This window comes from Thunnus albacares, chromosome 10 (assembly GCF_914725855.1).
Source record: "Thunnus albacares chromosome 10, fThuAlb1.1, whole genome shotgun sequence".
Lineage (NCBI taxonomy): Eukaryota > Metazoa > Chordata > Actinopteri > Scombriformes > Scombridae > Thunnus > Thunnus albacares.
The window spans coordinates 27,544,057-27,564,519 of record NC_058115.1 but is presented as its reverse complement, the minus strand read 5'-3'; the positions used below and the strand labels follow the sequence as shown (position 1 = coordinate 27,564,519).

At 38.2% G+C, this 20,463-nt stretch overlaps 1 protein-coding gene across 8 annotated transcripts in view; it reads right to left on the bottom strand.

Moving 5' to 3' along the window:
- The window catches only part of ldb2a (LIM domain binding 2a), a 100,831-nt gene that overhangs the window by 78,098 nt on the left and 2,270 nt on the right, over positions 1–20,463 (bottom strand). For 3 of the 8 annotated variants that reach the window (XM_044363941.1, XM_044363942.1, XM_044363949.1), the window contains exon 1: positions 18,657–18,963. The exons of 3 other annotated variants lie outside the window; for them this stretch is intronic. In XM_044363941.1, coding sequence (XP_044219876.1) covers positions 18,657–18,788 — 132 coding nt within the window. In that variant the 5' untranslated portion in view covers positions 18,789–18,963. Of the gene's footprint in view, positions 1–18,656; positions 18,965–20,463 lie in introns of those variants that run through there. 2 more of the 8 variants (XM_044363945.1, XM_044363946.1) reach the window with 1 other exon arrangement.

Below are 20,463 nucleotides of genomic sequence, written 5' to 3'. Positions count from 1 at the left end.
AAACTGCCTCCTATGAACTAGACAAAACTAAATATCATTTAAGTATGTGTTTTAATAGTTTTTGGCCAATGGTGGAAGGAAATCTACTCAAACACTCTTTCTATTCCACTACATTTCAAAGGGAAATATTGTACTTTTTACATCCCTACATTCATCTTACAGCTGTTTTGCATACAAAGCATAAGATCAGCTTATAAAATATGATCCATTGTTACAAATTAAATTACCAAACAGTGTAAAGTAGGTAAAATTAGCTCCACTTTAATGCACAGCAATGCATCAGTAATATTAATCCGATATTATAATAGTTGACACTTCTCTCCTTGAGAAACATTTGCATGCAAAACTTGTGCATGTCTTGTAATGAAGTAATTTTATAGCGTGGAATTACTTCTTTTACTACTTTTCAAGCAATCATCTATATCAGGCTTTGGTTACACAGATAATACTTAGTGGGATAAATTTATTGTTGATTTTGGTCTTTTCATTGAATTTGTTGACAATGACAAAAAAAAAAAAGAATAACACCAGTTTTATCCTTTAATTTCAACAACTTCATTTATATTTTTGGTGCCAAACACTACACAGTATTCACCCGAATGATTCAGATGAACTTTCCCTGCTGCTAAAACAGGTTAGCGGATTTCATGAGCAAGTGTGATCCCCCATTTTGCCATAAACTGCCCGGATTTACTGCTAGAGATCAATTTTTCAAGTGCTGTCATCCTGAGGGCTCCCATCACTCTGTTTTATAGACTCCAGTATTCATTAAGCTTCCTCTTACTGTTTTAATGAAAAGTGTTTAACTTAAGCCCCCACTCCTCTGTTTTACAGAATGCCGTCTTCCTTAAAATCCCTCTTATTCAGTTTTACAGATGAGGGTTTGTTAACCTCCTGCTCGTTTTGATTTGAACAATGTTTCACTCAGGCTCATGTCACTTCTACTTTCCACAACGGTGTGTTTCTTACACACTCTTTACTATTATTCTTCTCTTTACCCAAGCATTTTCCTGAAACTAACCCTTTATACACAATCATAATTTCTGTCTTACTCAACGTGGTTCATTTTGGCTGTCTACTGATATTTGGCTTGGGCTTACAACAATTGAAAAAAAGAGCAAGTATTTCACAAAGAGAAGAGTTGACAGTGGTGTGTCTATTGTCTTGTCTCCATTAGCTCTGCTCGGCCCAGCAGGGTTCAACCATAGATGATATGGTTTAGTTTGTGTCTCTGTTGAAAAGCCTCCCACCCAGACAACAGAGGAATCTGAAAATAACGAGCACATTTCATGCGACATGAACAGCATTTAGTTTCAGCAGTCACAACAATAAAACAAATGGAACTTGGCAGTTTCATTTCTCTTCTCCAAATCACTTATTTTGTTAATTAAATACGCATTTATAGCATGAGCTAATAAAGCTAAATGTTGCTCAAAACTTTCCCATTTTATCCATAGAAAGTTGTATTTAGAGTCAGTAAACATTAATCCTCCAAACTGGAGCTTTTGGGCAGCTTTGGCCAGCATCACGCCAAGTTGTGAAACGTGGCTGGCTGAGCCGTGGACCAGCCAGGTTTGGCCTGGATCTAAAGACAGAGGAGAAGCTGGATCCGGGCCAGACGGGCCGGAGAACAGCTAAAGCCTGGCCAGTGGACACAAGCCATATGAATCCTCTGGCTGGAGCTGAACCCGTCACAGGAGGCTCATGGTGTTGTGGATGTTGTCTTAAATTTCTATCCCTTGACTACAGCAGGAAATGCTTTACATTTACAGGGTATAAAAGACATATTTACTTTGAAAAAAGAAATCTGCAGTATTCCATCCTTCTATCTCTCTTTTTTGTCTCTGCCTGTCTCTCTTCATATCCACCTCCCTCTCTCTGTCTGTCTCTCATCCTCTGCTGCTGCTCACTGACAGACAACGTCCTGCCTTCATTTACGCCCGCGGACTCTCTGACGAACCACGTGGCGTGACGATGTTTGTTGTCAAATGCTACAAATCAGGCCGACTCCGAGGGACCCGAGGTGAACCGACATCCGGTCGCAGCCGTGACGGCCGTCAGCCGATAAGGCTCTATTGATTCAAACGGATCGCACCACATCTGAGGGGGATTTATCAATGTGTCAATTGCCCACTAGCCAACCACAAATCACCAGCGCTGGCCAGGCCCTGGGGATTTACAGGAAATCCAGAGGATTGGAGGGACAGCATAGGGAGGATCCTCTGTAAATAGCAACAGAGCTGAGGGTTAAGTCCTCGCATATAGAAACTTCCATACAGGATATAAGCAGATGAAACAATGTGGTAACAGAAAACACAAACCGTGTATGAAAACGCACAACAACGCTCCTGTGTGCTGTACATATGCATCTACACACAAATATACTCACACATACAGTATGCTGTACAGTATGTACACTGCATACATCTTTATTTACTGTAAAGAAATTATGTGCATTCACACACGACACAGCAGCATAAAAGAAGACCTCAGTTTTCTTTTTCTTTCTTTCTAACACTCCATAATCCACTAATGTTGCTATGTTTAACATGAACCATTTTCCAGCAAGCGTCTGTATTTTTATTTATATATATATATATATATATATATATATATTTTTTTTTTTGCTGTTGCTTCCAGCGTCTTGTGGCAGAAAAGCCTCCAAGAAGTGTAGGCGTGTCTGGCGCCTGACCTTGGAGAATTACCAATGTCTGAAACCCCATTCAGCTCCTGAATCAGAATCAGAAAAACTTTGATCCCCACAGGGAAATTAATCAAGTTTTTCTGATTCTGAATAGCATGTGGCCCGGCTGACTGGTGAGCCAAGAAAGTTTTACTGTTGCCAAAGATTCAAACATCTTCAGGTTATGGGGGAGCAGAGCAACTTAACAGAAGCAAAGACTCTGGATGTTTAGAAAGGATCTTTAGCAAGATAGCCTTTGTTTGATTGTCTGAAGGCCATTGACAGAAGAACGTTTTTAAATTGAAGTCTCAGAGAAAGTTGCACTTCAGCTGCACAATTTCGATTATCTTGATTTTTGTGGCTGCAATTCTACAGGGGGACATTTCACATCTGAAATGTCTGTGATATAAGTATTCACATTTTAATATAAGTTTTATATAACTTTTAGTATTTAATTTACTACATTAGTGCTAAAACCACTCATTTAATTCAACAATTAGTTGATCAACAGAAAATGAATCAACAACAAACTGAATAATTGATCATTTAAGTTATTTATCAAGTGAAAAAAGTCATTGCTGATTTCAGCTTTTCACAGTTGAGAATTTGGTGTTTTTGCTGCTATTATAAATCATTGTAATTTGAATACCTTTTGGGTTTTGGGGCTATTGGTCGAACAAAAAAAGCAATGTGATCATCTTGAACTCTAGAACTATGTCATTGCCAATTTTGATTATTTTTTGACATTTTATAGATTAAGCAAATAATCAGTTACTTAAAAAATAATCGCTACATTAATCAAAGTTAGAGAGACATTGAGACATTGCTCCTATCAAACATAAGATTGATTTGGCTTTGAGGTTTCTCTGTTTTCTCCGTGCTGTGAATACTGTGCAAAATACATCCCCACACTTGGTGGTCTGCAGGACAAACCCTTACCAAGCAGGTACTGTATCCATTAAAGGGTGCTTAGGATGACAAAGTATAAGAACCACTCCTTTAGACCGCATAGACAACATCGCTTTAATCATGTCAGAGTCAGTGATACCAACACAGGTTTACCCTCTTGGGTCTTAATCGTTTTTATATGATGCAAAACTTACTGTAACATGTTGCTGCTTTTGGCCACCTTACAGCCACCAGCCAAGCATTATGCAAATGAAGAGAAATGAATGCAGTGAGGGGAAAAAAGCCATTGCCCTTGAACAGCCTCTGCACATTTACCAGGAATGAACTTTCTCCCTATAAATGAAGTGAGTGAAGAAGTTCCCGTGTTTAATTACATGTCTTCCAATTTACTTTGGCATGGTTCCCATTCTCTCTCTTTTTTTAGTGTCAGAAGTTACAAGCAGCAGTCACAAAACCGGTTCAGACACTGTTTGTGTTACGGTATAGATTTAGGTTCGGGGGTTAATATACAAAAGTCATTTGTCTCCTGTTTTAATGCAAGAAACACACATGAAGAGGAGCTGCAACGAGCTGCTGCAGTGTTCAAAACTGCTGGGATAGCAAGGTGGCCAAGTCATTAGAGATACTGGCTTTTAAATGGTCGCAAGATTGATCTTACCATGCGAGGCGACTGGATTTGTGAGATCACGACATCACAAGATGACGTGAGAATCCATCTTGTCAAGCTTCAATTTATGCTCTTTTGTCTGAAACAACGGTGGTTCGGACAAATCGGCATCCAATGAGGATTTTCGCACAAATGAAGCTGCCTCGTAAGGTAAGACAGTGATAGACGGTGATAGACAGATGGTTCATCCAATCACCTGCCAAGTAATTTTTGAAAGTGCCTGCCCTTTTCCAAACAGTTTCCAAGGATGACTTGTCAGATGGTTCTGTGTAACAAACCATCTGGTGTGTCAGGTTAGGATTGATCTCCATTATGGCAATAACCATTGTCCTGCTGAAGTGCCCTTGAGCAAAATACAGAACACTCACTGCAAGTGACACCCGCTGAAGGCATTAGCTAAGATCCTAAAAATGAATTTCACTACAAATTTATGTTCAACACATATTCAGAGCGGAAACAATTAATGTATTACTTTGACAGAAAATCAATCAACATCATCTTTAATAAGTAATTAATCAATTAAGTAATTTATTAAGCAAAAATGCCAAACAGAATCAGCTTCATAAATGTGAGAATTTGCCGCTTTTGTGTGTTTTATATCAAAGTAAATTAAACATCTTCAGGTATTGGACTGTTTGGACAAATCAAGCTATTTGAAGTATAAACTGAAATGTGTTAAGGTTATATAAACACCTCAGCTGCTTAAAAATCATCTCATCTAAATGGAGACAAACAAAAATTGAATAAAAAAAGACACGCAGAAATCTTTTCAATTAAAAATACAAGAAATGTAGACAGCCAATCTGAATGTATTTAAATAATGTTTTCACCATACAGTATGGAGGCTGTCCTGTCATCTGTACAAACCCAAGTAACATAATCCAACTGATAGAGAACTTTCCATTTTGAGAAATTTAATTTTCCTGCTATTCAGTGCCCGTCGGGAGGAAAGGAGAAAGTCAGGTGACATTATCATAGAGCCGCAAACTCCACAGAGGGAGGAGGTCAGGGTGACTGGATGGGAGGTCGGACTTAAACACGAGAGACCACTGTTTGTTTCCTTCCAACAGTCATTGTTAGTTTCTTTTAACCATGACTGCAGTTGTTCCTTGACCTTAATGAAGTAGTAGTTTTAACCCCAACCATCTTTCCCCAACTGTAATGGAGTTGTGTTTGTGCCTGAGTTTACCAGAGGTTCTCTTTTGCTTTTTTATCTGCAGTGGTTCCAACATTTCTACTGTAATATTGTATACTCCACTGAGACTCTATGTGATCTGTGCTTGATGTCTTGGGTCTGTTTTGCAAAGTCTGTTCTTGAACTAGACTTGAATTAGTCTGATGATATGTATTTTTTTTTGTCTTTATGACACAGTTTAATCCTGGTTCAGTTTATTTAAAGCCCCTTTTATTCAGAGATCCTGCAAAATATTGCCGTAAAGAAGCCCTGTCATTATGCCAAACAAAGCCAGCACAATGCCAGCCCATGTGTGTGATTTTAGATAGCATGCCGGTTTTCCAGAATCAGAGGCATGACGTGTAACACAACAGCACGTCTAGTGTGTGTAGACTCGCCATGCTGACTGCCCCTTTTACACAGACGTCGATCCAGCTATGTGACTACCTTTGCTGCCGGCTTAATGGCGGAACAACAATACCCCCGAATTCCCTGTTTTGTACCCTTTATACAGAACGCTGAGGCACAACATTCCCACCTTGAACAGGGTAAAGACAGACCTTTATGAAACACCCCTCAGGGCATCATGTTAAGTGACAACAAACATCAATAGGTAAGAAAATGGTAACACAATAACAACAATAAAATGCTCGAATGACAAAGCAGCTAAGTAAAATTATTTGCAGCACCCATGAGAAATTAAAAGAAAAAAGGGAAGTGAGGATGTGGATTCTCACTCAGACACACTGCCAACAGCCAACCTAACCTGTATTCCCCCACTACTGCGCTAATTAGACCAATAAAAAATCAACACACGCTACACTTCCTCCCACCGCCTAAGAAAAAACTCGATCGATACTGGATCTCATCAAATCCACAGATATTGTTCAGTTTAAGCGAATGTGCTGTGTTTTAATGTCACCGTGGTTAAGTCTTGTTAATGTGCACCCTCACCTGTCGCTCGTTAGTGTGATCAATGTGACGAGCTAAGGAGAGCTGAACACAAAGGACATTACAGAATACAGTGGTGGTTTATTTATAATCCACATGGTCAGAGCTTATAAAGAATACTCAAGATCAAGAACTTTGTCAGTGGTTCTTAATATTTTTTAAAAATCATAATTAAATTTGCTTTGCTAATTATCATACATTTCTGAAACTAAGCAAAATCTTCAAAAAATTTTTAATAACATGATAAATTAACAAGTAGAGTAAATATCTTGGATAAGAAGGTGTTTTAAATGACTTTAACTCTACTACTTAACTGTCAAAAACCAAAATACAGTCTACATTTCAATTTTTTAAGTATCTGATTGTGCATTGCAACCGTATATGGCAGTTACTGTTTCTTACTACGTTGAAATACATGAAAAGTCTCTATATTTCTCTATAAATATAATACATATTAATCAAAGCAACAAAGTCAATCAAAGTTTGAAAAAAACCTCCATAGATATTGTTCTATAAGAGTTAAAGACTCAAAAACTCCGTCTCCGCCTTCCAATCTATCTTCTTCAGGACTGTATGGGAGTGATTTGATCAGATCTGATTGACAGTGGCCTGGTGACAGAGGCAGACAACCCCAACAACTCTCATCACGTTTTGATTTAAATGTTGCTAAATCCTGATTGGTATTTGGAAAATTCAAACCAGCAACAGGAGCACGGACAAAACATAAATTCTGGCCTAGAGGCTGGATCTCTGGCTGTGAATTCAAATCCCAGCCTGGACCGAACAGTTGTTAAAAAAACGAAAACATGCTCAGCAAGTGTTCTGACTAAATGCACACAAAAAATAAATAAGTAAATGAGAAAAAAAAATTGTCCCAGCCGATGATATTCTGTAGTCCATTCCCTATTTATGCAGAATAGTTCGAGTTCATCTCACAGGAAAAACAGTAAACTACATCAGAGTCAAACAGCTGATCAGCAAAATGATGAAACGCCCAGAAAGCAGCAGAGAGCAGTAGCTGGCTCCTGGTGTAACTAACTTGAAGCACTCTGTGTCTCCCCCGTGTTCACTGTATCTGGTGCAGGGTGATAAAGCAACATGGGTTTTTTTTTTTTTTTTTAACCACATAATGATGAAATATCATTGGGTTGAATATTTTTCAGCATAAAACAAGAGTTACACTGCTTTCTACAAGAGTTGGCTAAGTGGCAGCCAAAAAAGCTAATTAAAATCTCCTTCAACCAGCTAACTATGAGTCTGCACACAACCTTGTGCAGGTGAAACAGAGTAGAGGTGGGCAGAGCAAAAATGTAGGATGACAGCTGATTCAGAATGTCATCTAAGGACATCAAACAAGTGCAAATTTAACTAAAAATGTTCCAAAAATGTCAGCAGTTTGTCATTACTTCATTAGAAAACAAACATTGGAAAATATGGAGACAGTACATCCCGATACAATCCCTATCAGGGTTGGCCAGAAGCACACAATCCTTCAAACAAGTCTTGCTCCAAAACAGAGCTCTGCCATAGAGAGCAGCAGTACAATTTAGGAACCTATTTGCTATTTTTAAACCCGCAGTTGTGGGCACCATGTTTTATATCTGAGGATACATTACTAGTTTTGAATAAGTGCAAACAATCCACAAGGCAGCGTCTCACTTAAAGACCCTTCAACGTGACCCAAGGTTGTCGCGGGACACACAGACGGCTGTTTGTGAGGATCCAACCTGTGACCTCTCCGTTATGGGACGGCCTCTCTAACCACATCGGGGGGAGAGAGAACAACAGGACATAGACAGACTACAGGCCCCGTCTGTCTCCTCTGTTATCTGAGCGACAGTGCAGCCTGGAAGGAACCATGGGAAAGGGCCAGGAAAAAGGTGGGTCTATTGTCCGAGCATCCTGCTGGATGTGACTGACGCTTATTGTTTGACCAGAGCAGAGGTCTTTTTTTTTTTTTTTTTTTTTTCTTTTCTTTTCTTTCTTCATATGATTTTCTGGGAACATCCTCTCAGAGCATCCCATGTACAGTATGATATTACTGAACCAACACAGTAAAAAGAGACTTATAAAATATACATGATCAAACAGATTAATTCCAAACCTGTTTATATATCTTTAATGTCGCTACGATATAGTATAATGGTATCATGTTTCAATGTGCCATTATATAATTATTTTATGTATATATTTTATATTTTGTGTTAAAACTCTTTAAAGGCATTGTAAAAATAGGTGATTGCTGTGTAAATATTTTAATTAGAAAGCAATATACAGAAAACTAAGATGTTCAGCAATTGAAAAGACTCCAATAATTGCAAAAGTATATTTGATTTTAATGTATAAAACCTCATGAAATGACAGCATCATAAAGTTACTCTTGGTTATACCAATTCTGAACCTAACACCTGCAAATATAACCCCATTACTTGCATATTGGAGGGAAAAACAGAGCTTATAACACAGATGAATGTCAGATTTGAAATAAATATTTGATTTCTGAAGGCTGGTCCTATAATAGGTTTGACTAGATTAGGTTTCGGAGGTAGAAGAAGCGTTGTAACCATACTTCAGTTTCAAGGTCATCTCAAAGTGTATTGAGTGACCAGTTAGACGCTCCGCAGTATGATTGAGGTGTTTTGCGCCCACAACTTTTGAATGACAGATAATACTTGTGTACTCGTGTTTTTGGCATCATTTGTAAGGTTTAATTTAATATGTATTGTTTCATTTCATATTTATTGCTTGTTTTATTGGCCGCGTTTTCAGGTGCATCGCTTAAAGTAAGCCTTTTATTTATTAATGGATCAATTGTATAAAATACATTGTTTTTTAATTCAGTCTAGGCAGGCTCCAGAGCAACAATATTGTCCTCCTTGAATACATGTTCCTTTATGTGTTTGTGTATTTTTCAGATGTTGTCTGCTGTGACCTGTATGACTTGTGACTCTACCTGCAATGTGCGCAGGAAAACAAACTTGTTTCACCCCTGAGATTTAAAAAAAAAATAAAAAAAATCTGGATATTTGTCACGGAGGTCTGTATAAACAGATGTTAATTACTGTCACAAGTGACTTGGAATAACTTGGATAGTGTTTTAGCTGCAAAGTTAAGTTGTATGTTAACTTGCACAGAATATGCAGTTTTCCTAGACAGTAAACTGACCCTCATGTAAGATTTTGTCCTTTCTGTCTCTGCTCAGTAATTATACACCAAAGAGAAGCTTTCTAAGGAATAAAATGAAAACTAGGTGAAAGCTATTCAGCTAAGTTAACAGTCATGACCACAGTTTTCTGAGGATAAAGTTACTTTTTTTTCTTTCTTTTCAAAACTATCAGCCTGTCTGCTCACCTTTTAGCAGTATTATTCTTTAATTTAGCGAGGGTATGTAGGCAGGGAGTTAAGCAGAAGCTAATGTGATTCACTGCTTTCACTGACTGGCAGCATTATGAAAATGTAAAATGTTTTTTTTGTTTTTAATGTAAGAGCTCCGAGCAACATTTCCACAAAAGCAGATGTCTTTTCATTGTCAATAAGGCTGTGAGTCATAATGACAGCACATATTGGAGACTCAGTTGATAGAGAAATAAATAATAAGGCTGTTCAGTCAGTCCTGAGCCAAGTAAATACAGGAACAAATGTTATAGAGTTATTTAGGACTTATTCTCCATTGTTTCTGTAGTTTAATTTCTCATTAAATGTAAAATATATTTGATAATTGCATATGTAATATTAAAATCTATACTGCCCAATCAATACTAAGTAATTCATAAATCAGCTGTGAATATTTCCAGCATCACTGAGTCTGGTTTTGAATGCAAAAAAAGTATAAATAACATGTACAATACAAAAATTAATGCTGCCCTTTGACACCAACTAAAATATGCTTTTTAAATAATTGATTTAAAAGCATTTCCTTCAGTTTTACTTGATTGAAAAAGTGATTAAAACTCAGTTGTGAGACACTCTAAGCCTGTTCAGTGATACCTACAGTGGCTTGTTTTCCCTGATGGTAGATCAATCCAACAGTAATGGTTCAGATAAGGGCACCGTGATGTTCAACACCTTTCTGGTAATTACTTTCAGCCAGTTTCACAGGCACACGCTGCAAAAAATGTCAGTGTTAACAAACAGATGGGTAAAAAAAAAAAAAAAAAAGCTGAAATGTTTCTCAGTTCAGTTGGAGTTTCGTGTCGTGAATTTTATGAAATGTTTTGCATGATGGGCAAACAATGCTGGAAAGTAACTAAGTTTATTCAAGTACTGTACTTGAGTACAATTTTGAGATGCAACTTCATACTCCATCACATTTCAAAGCCAAATACTGTACTGGCGCTACAACTAATGATTCTTTTCATTATCAATTAATGTGTCAATTTCTTGATTAATTGATTCATCGATTAATCGCTTGGTCTAAAAAATGTCACTGTTTCCCAAAGCTCAAGGTGCAACTCCAAATGTCTCGCTCAAAAGTCCATAACTCAAAGATATTCAATTTACTATCATAGAGGACTAAAGAAACAGGAGAATATTCACATTTAAGACGCTGGAACAAGATCATTTTTGTATTTTTTCTGAACAAAATTACTCAAAATGATGAATCGATTACCAAAATAGTTGGTGATTATTTCTTTGTCAATTGACTGATGGTTGCAGCTCTATATTGTACTTTTTACTCCACTACATGTATCTGATAGCGTTGCAGATTCAAATCTTCCATACAAAGCATATCATCAACTTATAAAATATGATGCATCAAGACAGATTATACTATCCAACAGTATTTAAAATTAGTTCCAGCCTGACAAGCCGCAATTTATAATAATATAACACTCTGAAATGGACCATTCTGCCCAATAAATACCTTAACTTTTGATACTTACAGTAATGTATATTTTGCTGATAATACTTTTGTAGCACATTCACATTTGTTAACACAGCTGGACAGTGATGTTTAAAAGGCATAAGAAATGCAAAATATCTGCATGCTTCCGTTTAAGTTTGAATATCACTCTTATTTGTCACTTCATACTTCAGGAGGAGAAGAAGAACCATATCTGGGTGAATCAGGGAAAACTACAGCAACAAAATGGGAAGTGTGAGAGACTCGTTCCTGTTGTTGTTGTCGTTGTTGAAAGCTCATCAAACAGTTGCATGAAATGTTGTTGTTTTTAACATGAGATGTGGCTTGAAAATACTCGCTATGATTGCTTGTAGAGCCGAAACCATTAGTCTATTAATTGATTAGTGGATAGACAGACAGAATGAGAATCAGCAAAGATTGTTATCAATTAATCATTTCACCCTCTTTTCTGCTGGCTCCAGCTCCTCAGATGTGAAGATTTTCTACTTTTCTTTGTTTTATATGATAGTAAATTGAATATCTTTGTGTTTTGGACTGTTGGTTGGACAAAACAAGCTGTGTGAAGATGTCACTTTGAGCTCTTAGAAGTTTGGATAAGCAATATTCACTGTTTTCTGACATTTTATAGACCAAAAACTTGACTTATAAAATAATCTTCCGATTAATCGAAAATGAAAACAATCATTAGTTACAGCTTAAATGTCTTGTGAACTAAAAACTTCCTTTGAATCTCACCAAAAGAAATCTCCTGGTGTGTTCTTGGTGGCTCATCTTAATCCCTCTCTGTGAACCTTACAGCTTGGAGCCAACTTGACCTCTACATCATAAGCCTATTCATGTCAATCTGACACATAGTGCTGATGGGAACAGATCCACTTTGCCCCTGACAGGAACAAGGGATTTTGCCATAATGAACACTCCAGTTACTCCAGTTCCACAGTAGAGCCAATGAGTCAGGTCTGTGGGTCCATTTGAATAATGAGAATGAGACTAACTATGTGCAATAGACACAAGAATCCAATGAATGTCCTGCCAATCACTGTTATTACATGTCTGTCCACTGAGGAAGAGTGTGATCATTAGACCCACTGTCAGCAGCAGCGGAGAGGTTTCTGAACGCAGCCCTTTGAGAATTATTATGGCGCCTCCATTAAAATGCTTTTGTTTTCCCTCTGTTTCACCCTCTGTGTTGTAGTTTTACTTACAGTATTATTCTGTGTCCCCGCTCTCTTCCGCTGAATATTAATGTCTTCTATGCTAATGGCCTTACACCGGCTGAGGTCGACCAAGCTCCTCCTCTGAATGTTAATCCGCTGCCTCATTTGCATACGCTTAAGTGTCAAATTCCCCCACAAATCATCGCAGCTGCCTCCGTACGCCGAGGCCAGTGCCCCCCAAGCGACAGCACAGAAACAATGTGGTCACACCGTATGCATAGCATCAAATCCACATCAAAGCCTGTTTAGATTGCCAGGTCACAGCGGGTTCACATTGTGTAAAATGAAGGTAATGGGATAGCAGTCAGCCTGGTGCAGAAATACAGCCAGGCAGGTAATAAGTATGAATGGCGCAGGTAATAAGGTTGGGATAGAAACAGACCCCGAGTCATCACAGGAGCAGGACTGTTTAAGCTGCAGCACACTCATCAGTTCAAAGGTGAGTGCTGATTCCAGACAAACACACAGGACTTGTTGTATTGTTAGGTTTTTATTCTGCCTTATTTCCATGTGTGCTTTTGGGTGCATGGCAGGTGAAAAGATTGTTACTGAGAAAGGAACAAGAAACCATCCCTCGGCGTGCTTTAGAGGAAGAGACTCACCTAAAGATAAAACTATTTGCTTTGTTAACCTCATGACAACATGAGGTCATGTCTAGATATTTCTATCTATTATGGAATTGGAGGGCAGAAATCATAAACATCATAGTATCAGAATCACAATACACTTTTTCACAGAGGGAGAAACTGTAATTTCCCTCCATAGTTTTATATCATCAGGAGCTGAAACAACAAATTAATTATTCAATCAACAGAGAAAGCAACTATTCTGATCATTGATTAATCATTTGAGTCATTTTTCAAATAAAAATGCCAAACCTTCTCTGGTTTCAGCTTCTCGGTGGTTAGGGATTTGCTGCTTTTCTTCATCTTATGTGATACTAAACTTTACGTCTTTGGGTTTGGACTGCTGTTTGCACAAAACAAAAGATTTAAAGATGCAGGCTTTAGGAAACTGTCATTGTGAAATATTGTGACCTTTCAGTATTTTCTCCCATTTTATTGACCACTGATTAATCTAGAAAGTAATCTGCAGATGGATCGTTTATGAGAATAATTGTTGGTTACAGCCTTGATATCATCATCACTGTCGTAGATCTCAAATGATTAGTTGATTAATCGTTCTTCGGAAATTTTTTCAGAAATAATCGGTTAATCGTTTGTCTTTTTTTTTTTAAAGCAAAAACTCCAACCATTCTACTGTTAAAGCTTCTCCAATGTGAGTATTTGCTGCTTTTCACTGTTTTATGTCATTATAAACTGAATATCTTTGGGTTTTTCGACTGTCGGTCGGACAAAATAAGTCATTTGAAGACGTCACTTCGGACTGGGAAACAGGGATAGACAATTTTCACTATTTTCTGAGATTGGTTAATCAATTGATAATGAGAATAATCCTTAGTTGCAGCTCTACAATATAGCACTCTCCACCTACACATACAACCCCACACCTCAAAGAAAACACTTCAGTTTTTCATTCTGAGGTGCTGAAGGAAACAGACAGATGAGAAAAACAACATAAAACAATTGAACTGAATGTGCTGAACATCCCCAAAATGGACTATTAACTGTATATAATGGCACAGCAGCATCTGAGGGGGTGGATTTTTCCTTGTAAAGGTAATTTCTCTGCCTTTTAAAATGATTTTAACAGACTATAACGCTGCAAACATTATCCATTTAAAGTTCCAGGTTATGGAACAACAGCGCATGTGAGATGTTAAAAGGATAAAAACAGAATAACATGTCTCTGTCTAATTCTAACAACGTGTTATTTCACTCCTGGGGGATTAGCAGCGTAAAGCTTTCGCTATAGATGTGACTTATACTCGCGAAGACTATAGCTTCCTCTCGGGGTAAGTAAGTCTCCTCCAAGTGTCAAGTCCTTGAGTCCTGTGCCTGCCAGTGCGAGCGGCAGTTGCACCACCAGCCAAGCAAATTCAAAAGCACACTCATGAATAAGACAAATGGAAGAATTTCTAACAGAGGAGTGACTTCAGTCGACTCCTTCAACACTTCTATAAAAGGTGGTTTCATACCGAGGCTTAGTCAGTTCCCCCCCCCCCCCGTTAAAAACAGCTCCGAATGACGAGAATGAAAACTAGTGAGTCATTTTGCTTCAATGGCCTGCAAGCAAGCACGATGTTAAGTACGCTCGGAGCTATTCTTATCTTTAACAATGGCAATCTTTTCACCATATTTAGCATCTTTACTTGGGTGGTAATTCTGACAAGACTGCTGTTTACAAGCTTGAAATCATTTTTGACTGGATAAACAAAATGTTGCAACAAATTTAGTCAAAGAGAGGCTTCAATGTATCTCTTAACACGCAAACCTAACAGAAACACTTTATATCATATTTCTTTGGGTCAGTTAAATATACTTTCTGTCTTGCTGCTGTATGTTTAAAGCCAATTTTTGAGAAGATAACGATGATAAAAGCCCAGGCTCCTAATGTCTGATGTCTCTAGCTGAGACCCCGAGCCCGTTTTAACGGCTAAAAAACATACTTAACATAGTTTTTTCAGCTTGTTACTTCATGACTTTTCCTAATTTTATGAGAATTGTTTATAAACACGATTTTTTATCTGACATATTTCAAACGTCCACCACAGAAAGTGATGCATTACAGGGCTGAAAACAATATATTTTAATATGCTCTATATCTGTGATTGGTGTTGACAGTACTTATTATTCAGCACTAACCCTCTCAAGTCCCAAATAAGTCAATTTTTATTTCTGTTATTTGGGTTTTATGACAGTTTGTTCATAAGATGTCTAACAGAAAGTTAACTTCTCTGAGGTCCGATTGACTCCAAATATGAGTAACATCACTATGTAGGACAAAATACTGCACATTTCTTTGTCTGTAAATGACTTTTCAGCAAACAAAATTATAGATTTGTTCATGCATAGCTCATAAAACATATAGAACATAAAATATTTCCTTATTTGGTGTCATAACAATAATTTATGATGACTTTACTGTACATGTTTGGTCTTAATAAGGTCAGAAGTTTGTAGTCATGATTACTATTTTTACACATACAGCAGTGTGGTCTGTTTGACCCCAAGCAATGAGGAAGTAAAGCCAATGTCAACACAGCACAAGGGTTAAGACTGTAATATATCTTCAAAACTGAGTTTGTCAAATTGATACTTCCATGAAACACAAAAGGATATGGATCTGCAACAGCTGCTAGCAGCAAAACCTTGATGAAATATTCAAGAAACTATCCAGCAGGACAATTCAGCTCTTTTCTTCTAATGGAATCCAGATTTTTTTTTTTTTTTTTTTTTTGCAAGGAACATGGCAAACTTCCTGTTTTGAAACAACGCCGGCCTGACCCTGCACTGATACTGACACAGTCATGTTTTAAATGTGTGCTGAATTTTTAAGTCATCTTGCAGGAGAGATGGACAGAGCAGCAGCTCAGGGATGAAAGAATCAGCACGACGACCCTTCAGCCGCACATCATCATTAAGGGACCAGCCGGCTAACCTTGCTTAACAGGAAGTAAACAGCCTCAGCGTCTCTTTCATGAAGCATGTACAGTGTTTTCCTCCTCTGTATTAGTTAGACTGAACAGACAAAGACATCCTATACAGTAGCTCTGCAAAGGGAGTTTTCTATTACAACCTTTTTCTTTGCCTCAGATATGTTTTCCCATGCATTAGGTTTGTGTAAATTGATGGCTACAGTTTTGCATTCATGAGGATAATTACTATATAATTTCGTTAAAAGCCTGAACTGAGCTGTATGGCACATCTGGATGCAAACAAACTGCAAAACTCGAGGCATTTATTTCCCGCTCTAAGACACTACTTCTTCCTCATTATGCTCACCACCTGCATTTTAATCAAACAATAACCACATCACTAAAGAGAAGACATATTATACACTGAAGACGGTAAAGAAAGGAAACGAAGAGGAGAATGAGGATGCTGTGAGCACCGACGGAAACAAAAAACAAATTATATTAATAGGCAATTATATAATTTAGTCTAAGAAGATGACAGGACAAACAAACCGATGTTTGTGTGCTCATATCATCTACGTATATTATCAACTGCCGTTTCTTTTGTGCCGTATATGTCTGGAAGTATATTAACACATGTGCATGTCATGCCATATCTGTGTGCACAGATACATACAGTACGCGCGCATGCGTGTGAGTTTGTGTGTGCATCGTGATTGCACTTGGTGTCTGGGTATGTGTGGTACGAGAGTTGAGGTCCACTGGGGCTTGGACCACTCCACATGAATAATGCATCAGACCGGGCCGTTGCATCTCAGCAACATTGCCTTGGTCTGCTTAAAGTTGCAAGTTCCTCGCAAGTCAGCATCTGCAAGCTGCTGCAGTAACTCAGCTGAGGTCTGAGGTCTTTAAAAAAAATAAGATTTCCAAAACGACAGCAAAAATTTTCACATGAAATCATTTAAAGGACAAATTTATCTTATTTATCTTAAAACTGTATCTCAGAGGGAATCAAATTACAGCCTCCAACAGCAACCAAAGGTCACATTATTTACAATATTATATACTTAGAGCTAAAATAATTAGTAGGTTAATCAATTAGTGGATTGATAGAAGATTAACTGGCACTTATTTTGTGAGGAAAATCATCATTTAAGTCATTTTTAAAGTAAAAATGGCTAAATTCACTATTTTGCTGAATATGCCCTGTTTTTTTGTTTTTTTTTAACTCTTTTGTGATAGTAAACTGAATATCTTTGGGTTTTGGACAGTTTGTCAAAAAAAAGCAAGACATTTTAAGAAGTCTTCATGGGATAACTTGCATTTGTTGACATTTTATAGACCAAACAATTAATCAGTCGATCAAGAAACAGCCAGTAGATTGAGCAATAATGAAAAAAAATAATCCTTCGTTGCAGCCCTTACATGTTATAGTTCAAAAAGTGAAGACTTCAGCTGCCACAAGATGCATTTTATCTGCTCTCCATCTCTGTGAAGATACCTCGCGAGGAGAACTTGACATGCTGGATGAACTTTTTATCTGCAGATTTACACATTTGTGAGCAGATGCTGGAGACAGATGCTTGCTATGTATAATTCACTGCGGGATCACCAAAGGTTCACTCTGAATGACACTACGCCACACTCGCTTAGCACACTACTATCAGGAAAATGACATGAAATTAATTCAACCTTATGCAATTATATGATCATCTTCATTTGCAATCAGGGTCACTTTCATTGAGAAAACTTCATCTACAGACAGAGTGATGAATCATAGGTCAGGCAGCCTTAACAGTTACACCGCAAACTCTTCACTGGAGAGGGCAAACTCTCTACATTCTTGATGGGCTTGTGTGGTTTGAGCTGTTGCAGTTTTTAACAGAGCAAACCCAGCATGCAAATATGTAAAAACCAACCATATGTAAATATATGCAAATTAATCAAATGCACGTGAAAAGGCTACTTTGCCTCAGTCTCTGCAGCCTGGTTAGACCTGAATAGTCTTTCAGACTTCTTTCAGGCATTTTTTTTCAATCCAACACTTGGTTATGGTTACACACAGGCTAACTTTCTTTATAAATATGTCAAATTAAAAAAAAATAAAAATAAAAATAAAATGTTCATCCTAATTATAGTGCAGTTAAGAGTCTTAAAATCTTGATTAAAATATTTCTTTAAAGACAAGTTTCACCTAATTATGAAACTGTCTTAACAAGTGATGCTTACTTCAGGTGAGTCACTTGTATCAGAGTTGGTACTGACACTCAAGTCATCTCAAGTGACGAATTTTAAACAAGTTAATTGGCCACGTGAAATCATCTCTTCCAGATATCATCTTTTATTTTTTACTTTAACACCTAAATTTAAATTCAAAGTCTCCTCACTGAAACAGATCACTTCAAAGACTGGATATTTCTTGCAGCGAAGTCCACACAGAGAAGCCTGTTTACTTTCACCTCAGGAATGTTTGGCACTTTGGCATCACATCCATATCTCCTGATTGACGGACCTTCATACCGACCCGAGCTTCCCTGTCCAGCCTCCACACCCCCCTCCCTCCTCCCGGTACCGGACTTCCACAGCCCGCTACCCTCCTACCGGTACCGCGACCTAAACGGGACCGTGCGGCGGTTATCTCCGGTCGGCTCACCTCTGTGCGCGTCTGCAGCCGCTTGTTCATCTCGTAGATCCGATACTCGGGTTGGACCATGTAGGGCGAGTGTCTCCTATAGAAGGGTCCGAACGGAGATGAGTAGAACGGGTCGTGGGTTGGGTTGGACATGGTGGCTCCTGGCGAGGCGCACGGCGCGATTTCAACATCCAGTGGGCACAGCAGCGCACATGGAAGTGCGATGCTCTCCGAAGACCCCCAGTGGGAAGCAGCCGCTGTCGAGGCTGAGCTGCACTCTGCAAGTTGGCCTGCCTAGTTCGCTGCTATAGCGTGGTGGAGGAGGAGGAGGAGGAGGAGGAGGAGGAAGAGGGAGGGGAGAGGAGGCAGAGGAGGGAGGGAGGGACGGGGGGAGGAGGGGAGGGGAGGGGGGCAGAATTGAAGGGGGAGGAGGGAAGTCGTTTCCTGTTCCCTCAAGACCTACACTCAGTTTTGCACTCTTGCAAAGTTCAAGTAAGATCTCTGTGTGCATGTGTGTGTCAACTAAACTTGTGCTCTGTTTTCCCCTGTCCAGATGTCCATAGATGCACTAATTATAAAGAAAGTCATTATATTTTATATGTGAAAACATTAGAATCCAAACATATTTTATATCAAGAATTAACACCATATTCTGAGCATTTCAGAGGTTTTAATGAGGAGATGTTTCAGTGCCAAAACGGATCATATAGGCTACACAAATCAGCTGCAATGTTTGATATGTAATGTGATATACAGCATATGGGCTCAATAGTTTTAACAACAATCACTAAACAGTTTGTGTCATATCAGCACTATGTTGTATTTAAGAAAATGTGGTGCATTACATTACAAAAATATTGCTATTGGTCATGTTTTGACTCTTTTTGTGCGTTCAAACACAGTTAAATCCTAAAAAAAAAAGAGGTGAAAGTCTGTGGCAGCTTAGGGTCAAATATCTTCAGTGCTAACAAGAGATATTAGTATTCTTGCAGCAGGCTGACTCTTGCATTGGACGCAGTAACACAAAGACATCAGGTCATCTATTGAAACAAATAACTTTCATGTTTGTTTTTTTAAATCAGGAAGTTTGCCTTGAAAAAAAAAAAAAGGTAAAGAGCTAACATTTAAAACCAGTATGTTTAAACTCTGAACTGAAATGAAAAATAAACTGGTCGACTGACCGTGGTTGGGTTCGCTGGTCTAAAAAAAAAAAAAAAATCAGTAAGTTTAAAATGTTTCCCTCCTGAGCCACATCTAAAGTCTCAAGGTCACAGATGAGAGCACACAGATGCTGAACAACGCCGCTGATGAGGTTGCGCTCATAAACAGTCCATTTTATGTGTAACATGATTTCATAATATTGTATTGATTGTGTTGCCTCCGGTCAATGCTGCTAATGACAGAATCTTAGTACCTGGCTAGTTATGCACCAAGTGGCATAATTTATGATTAAAGGAGGGTGTGGGGATACTTGCTGCTTTGTCTGCTGCAGTGACGGGTGAATCATTCTGAATCTTAACAGCCAAATCTAAAACATCAGATTTTCAGTGAATGTTTTACTTATTTTGGGGGGCATTTAACGCCTTTATTGGACACATGACAACAGAGTGATGACAGGAAATGAGGGGAGAGAGAGACGGAGAGTGACATGCAACAAAGGTTTCTGCAGTTTTTGGTTGTTACCTTAAAGGGGACATTTTATGCGTATTACCAGGTCTGTATTTTTAATCTGGGACTCTACTGGAATATCTTTGCATGATATACAGTTTAAAAAATTCCTTATTTGTCTCATACTGACCCTTTACCCTCAGTTCAGCCTCTGTCTGAA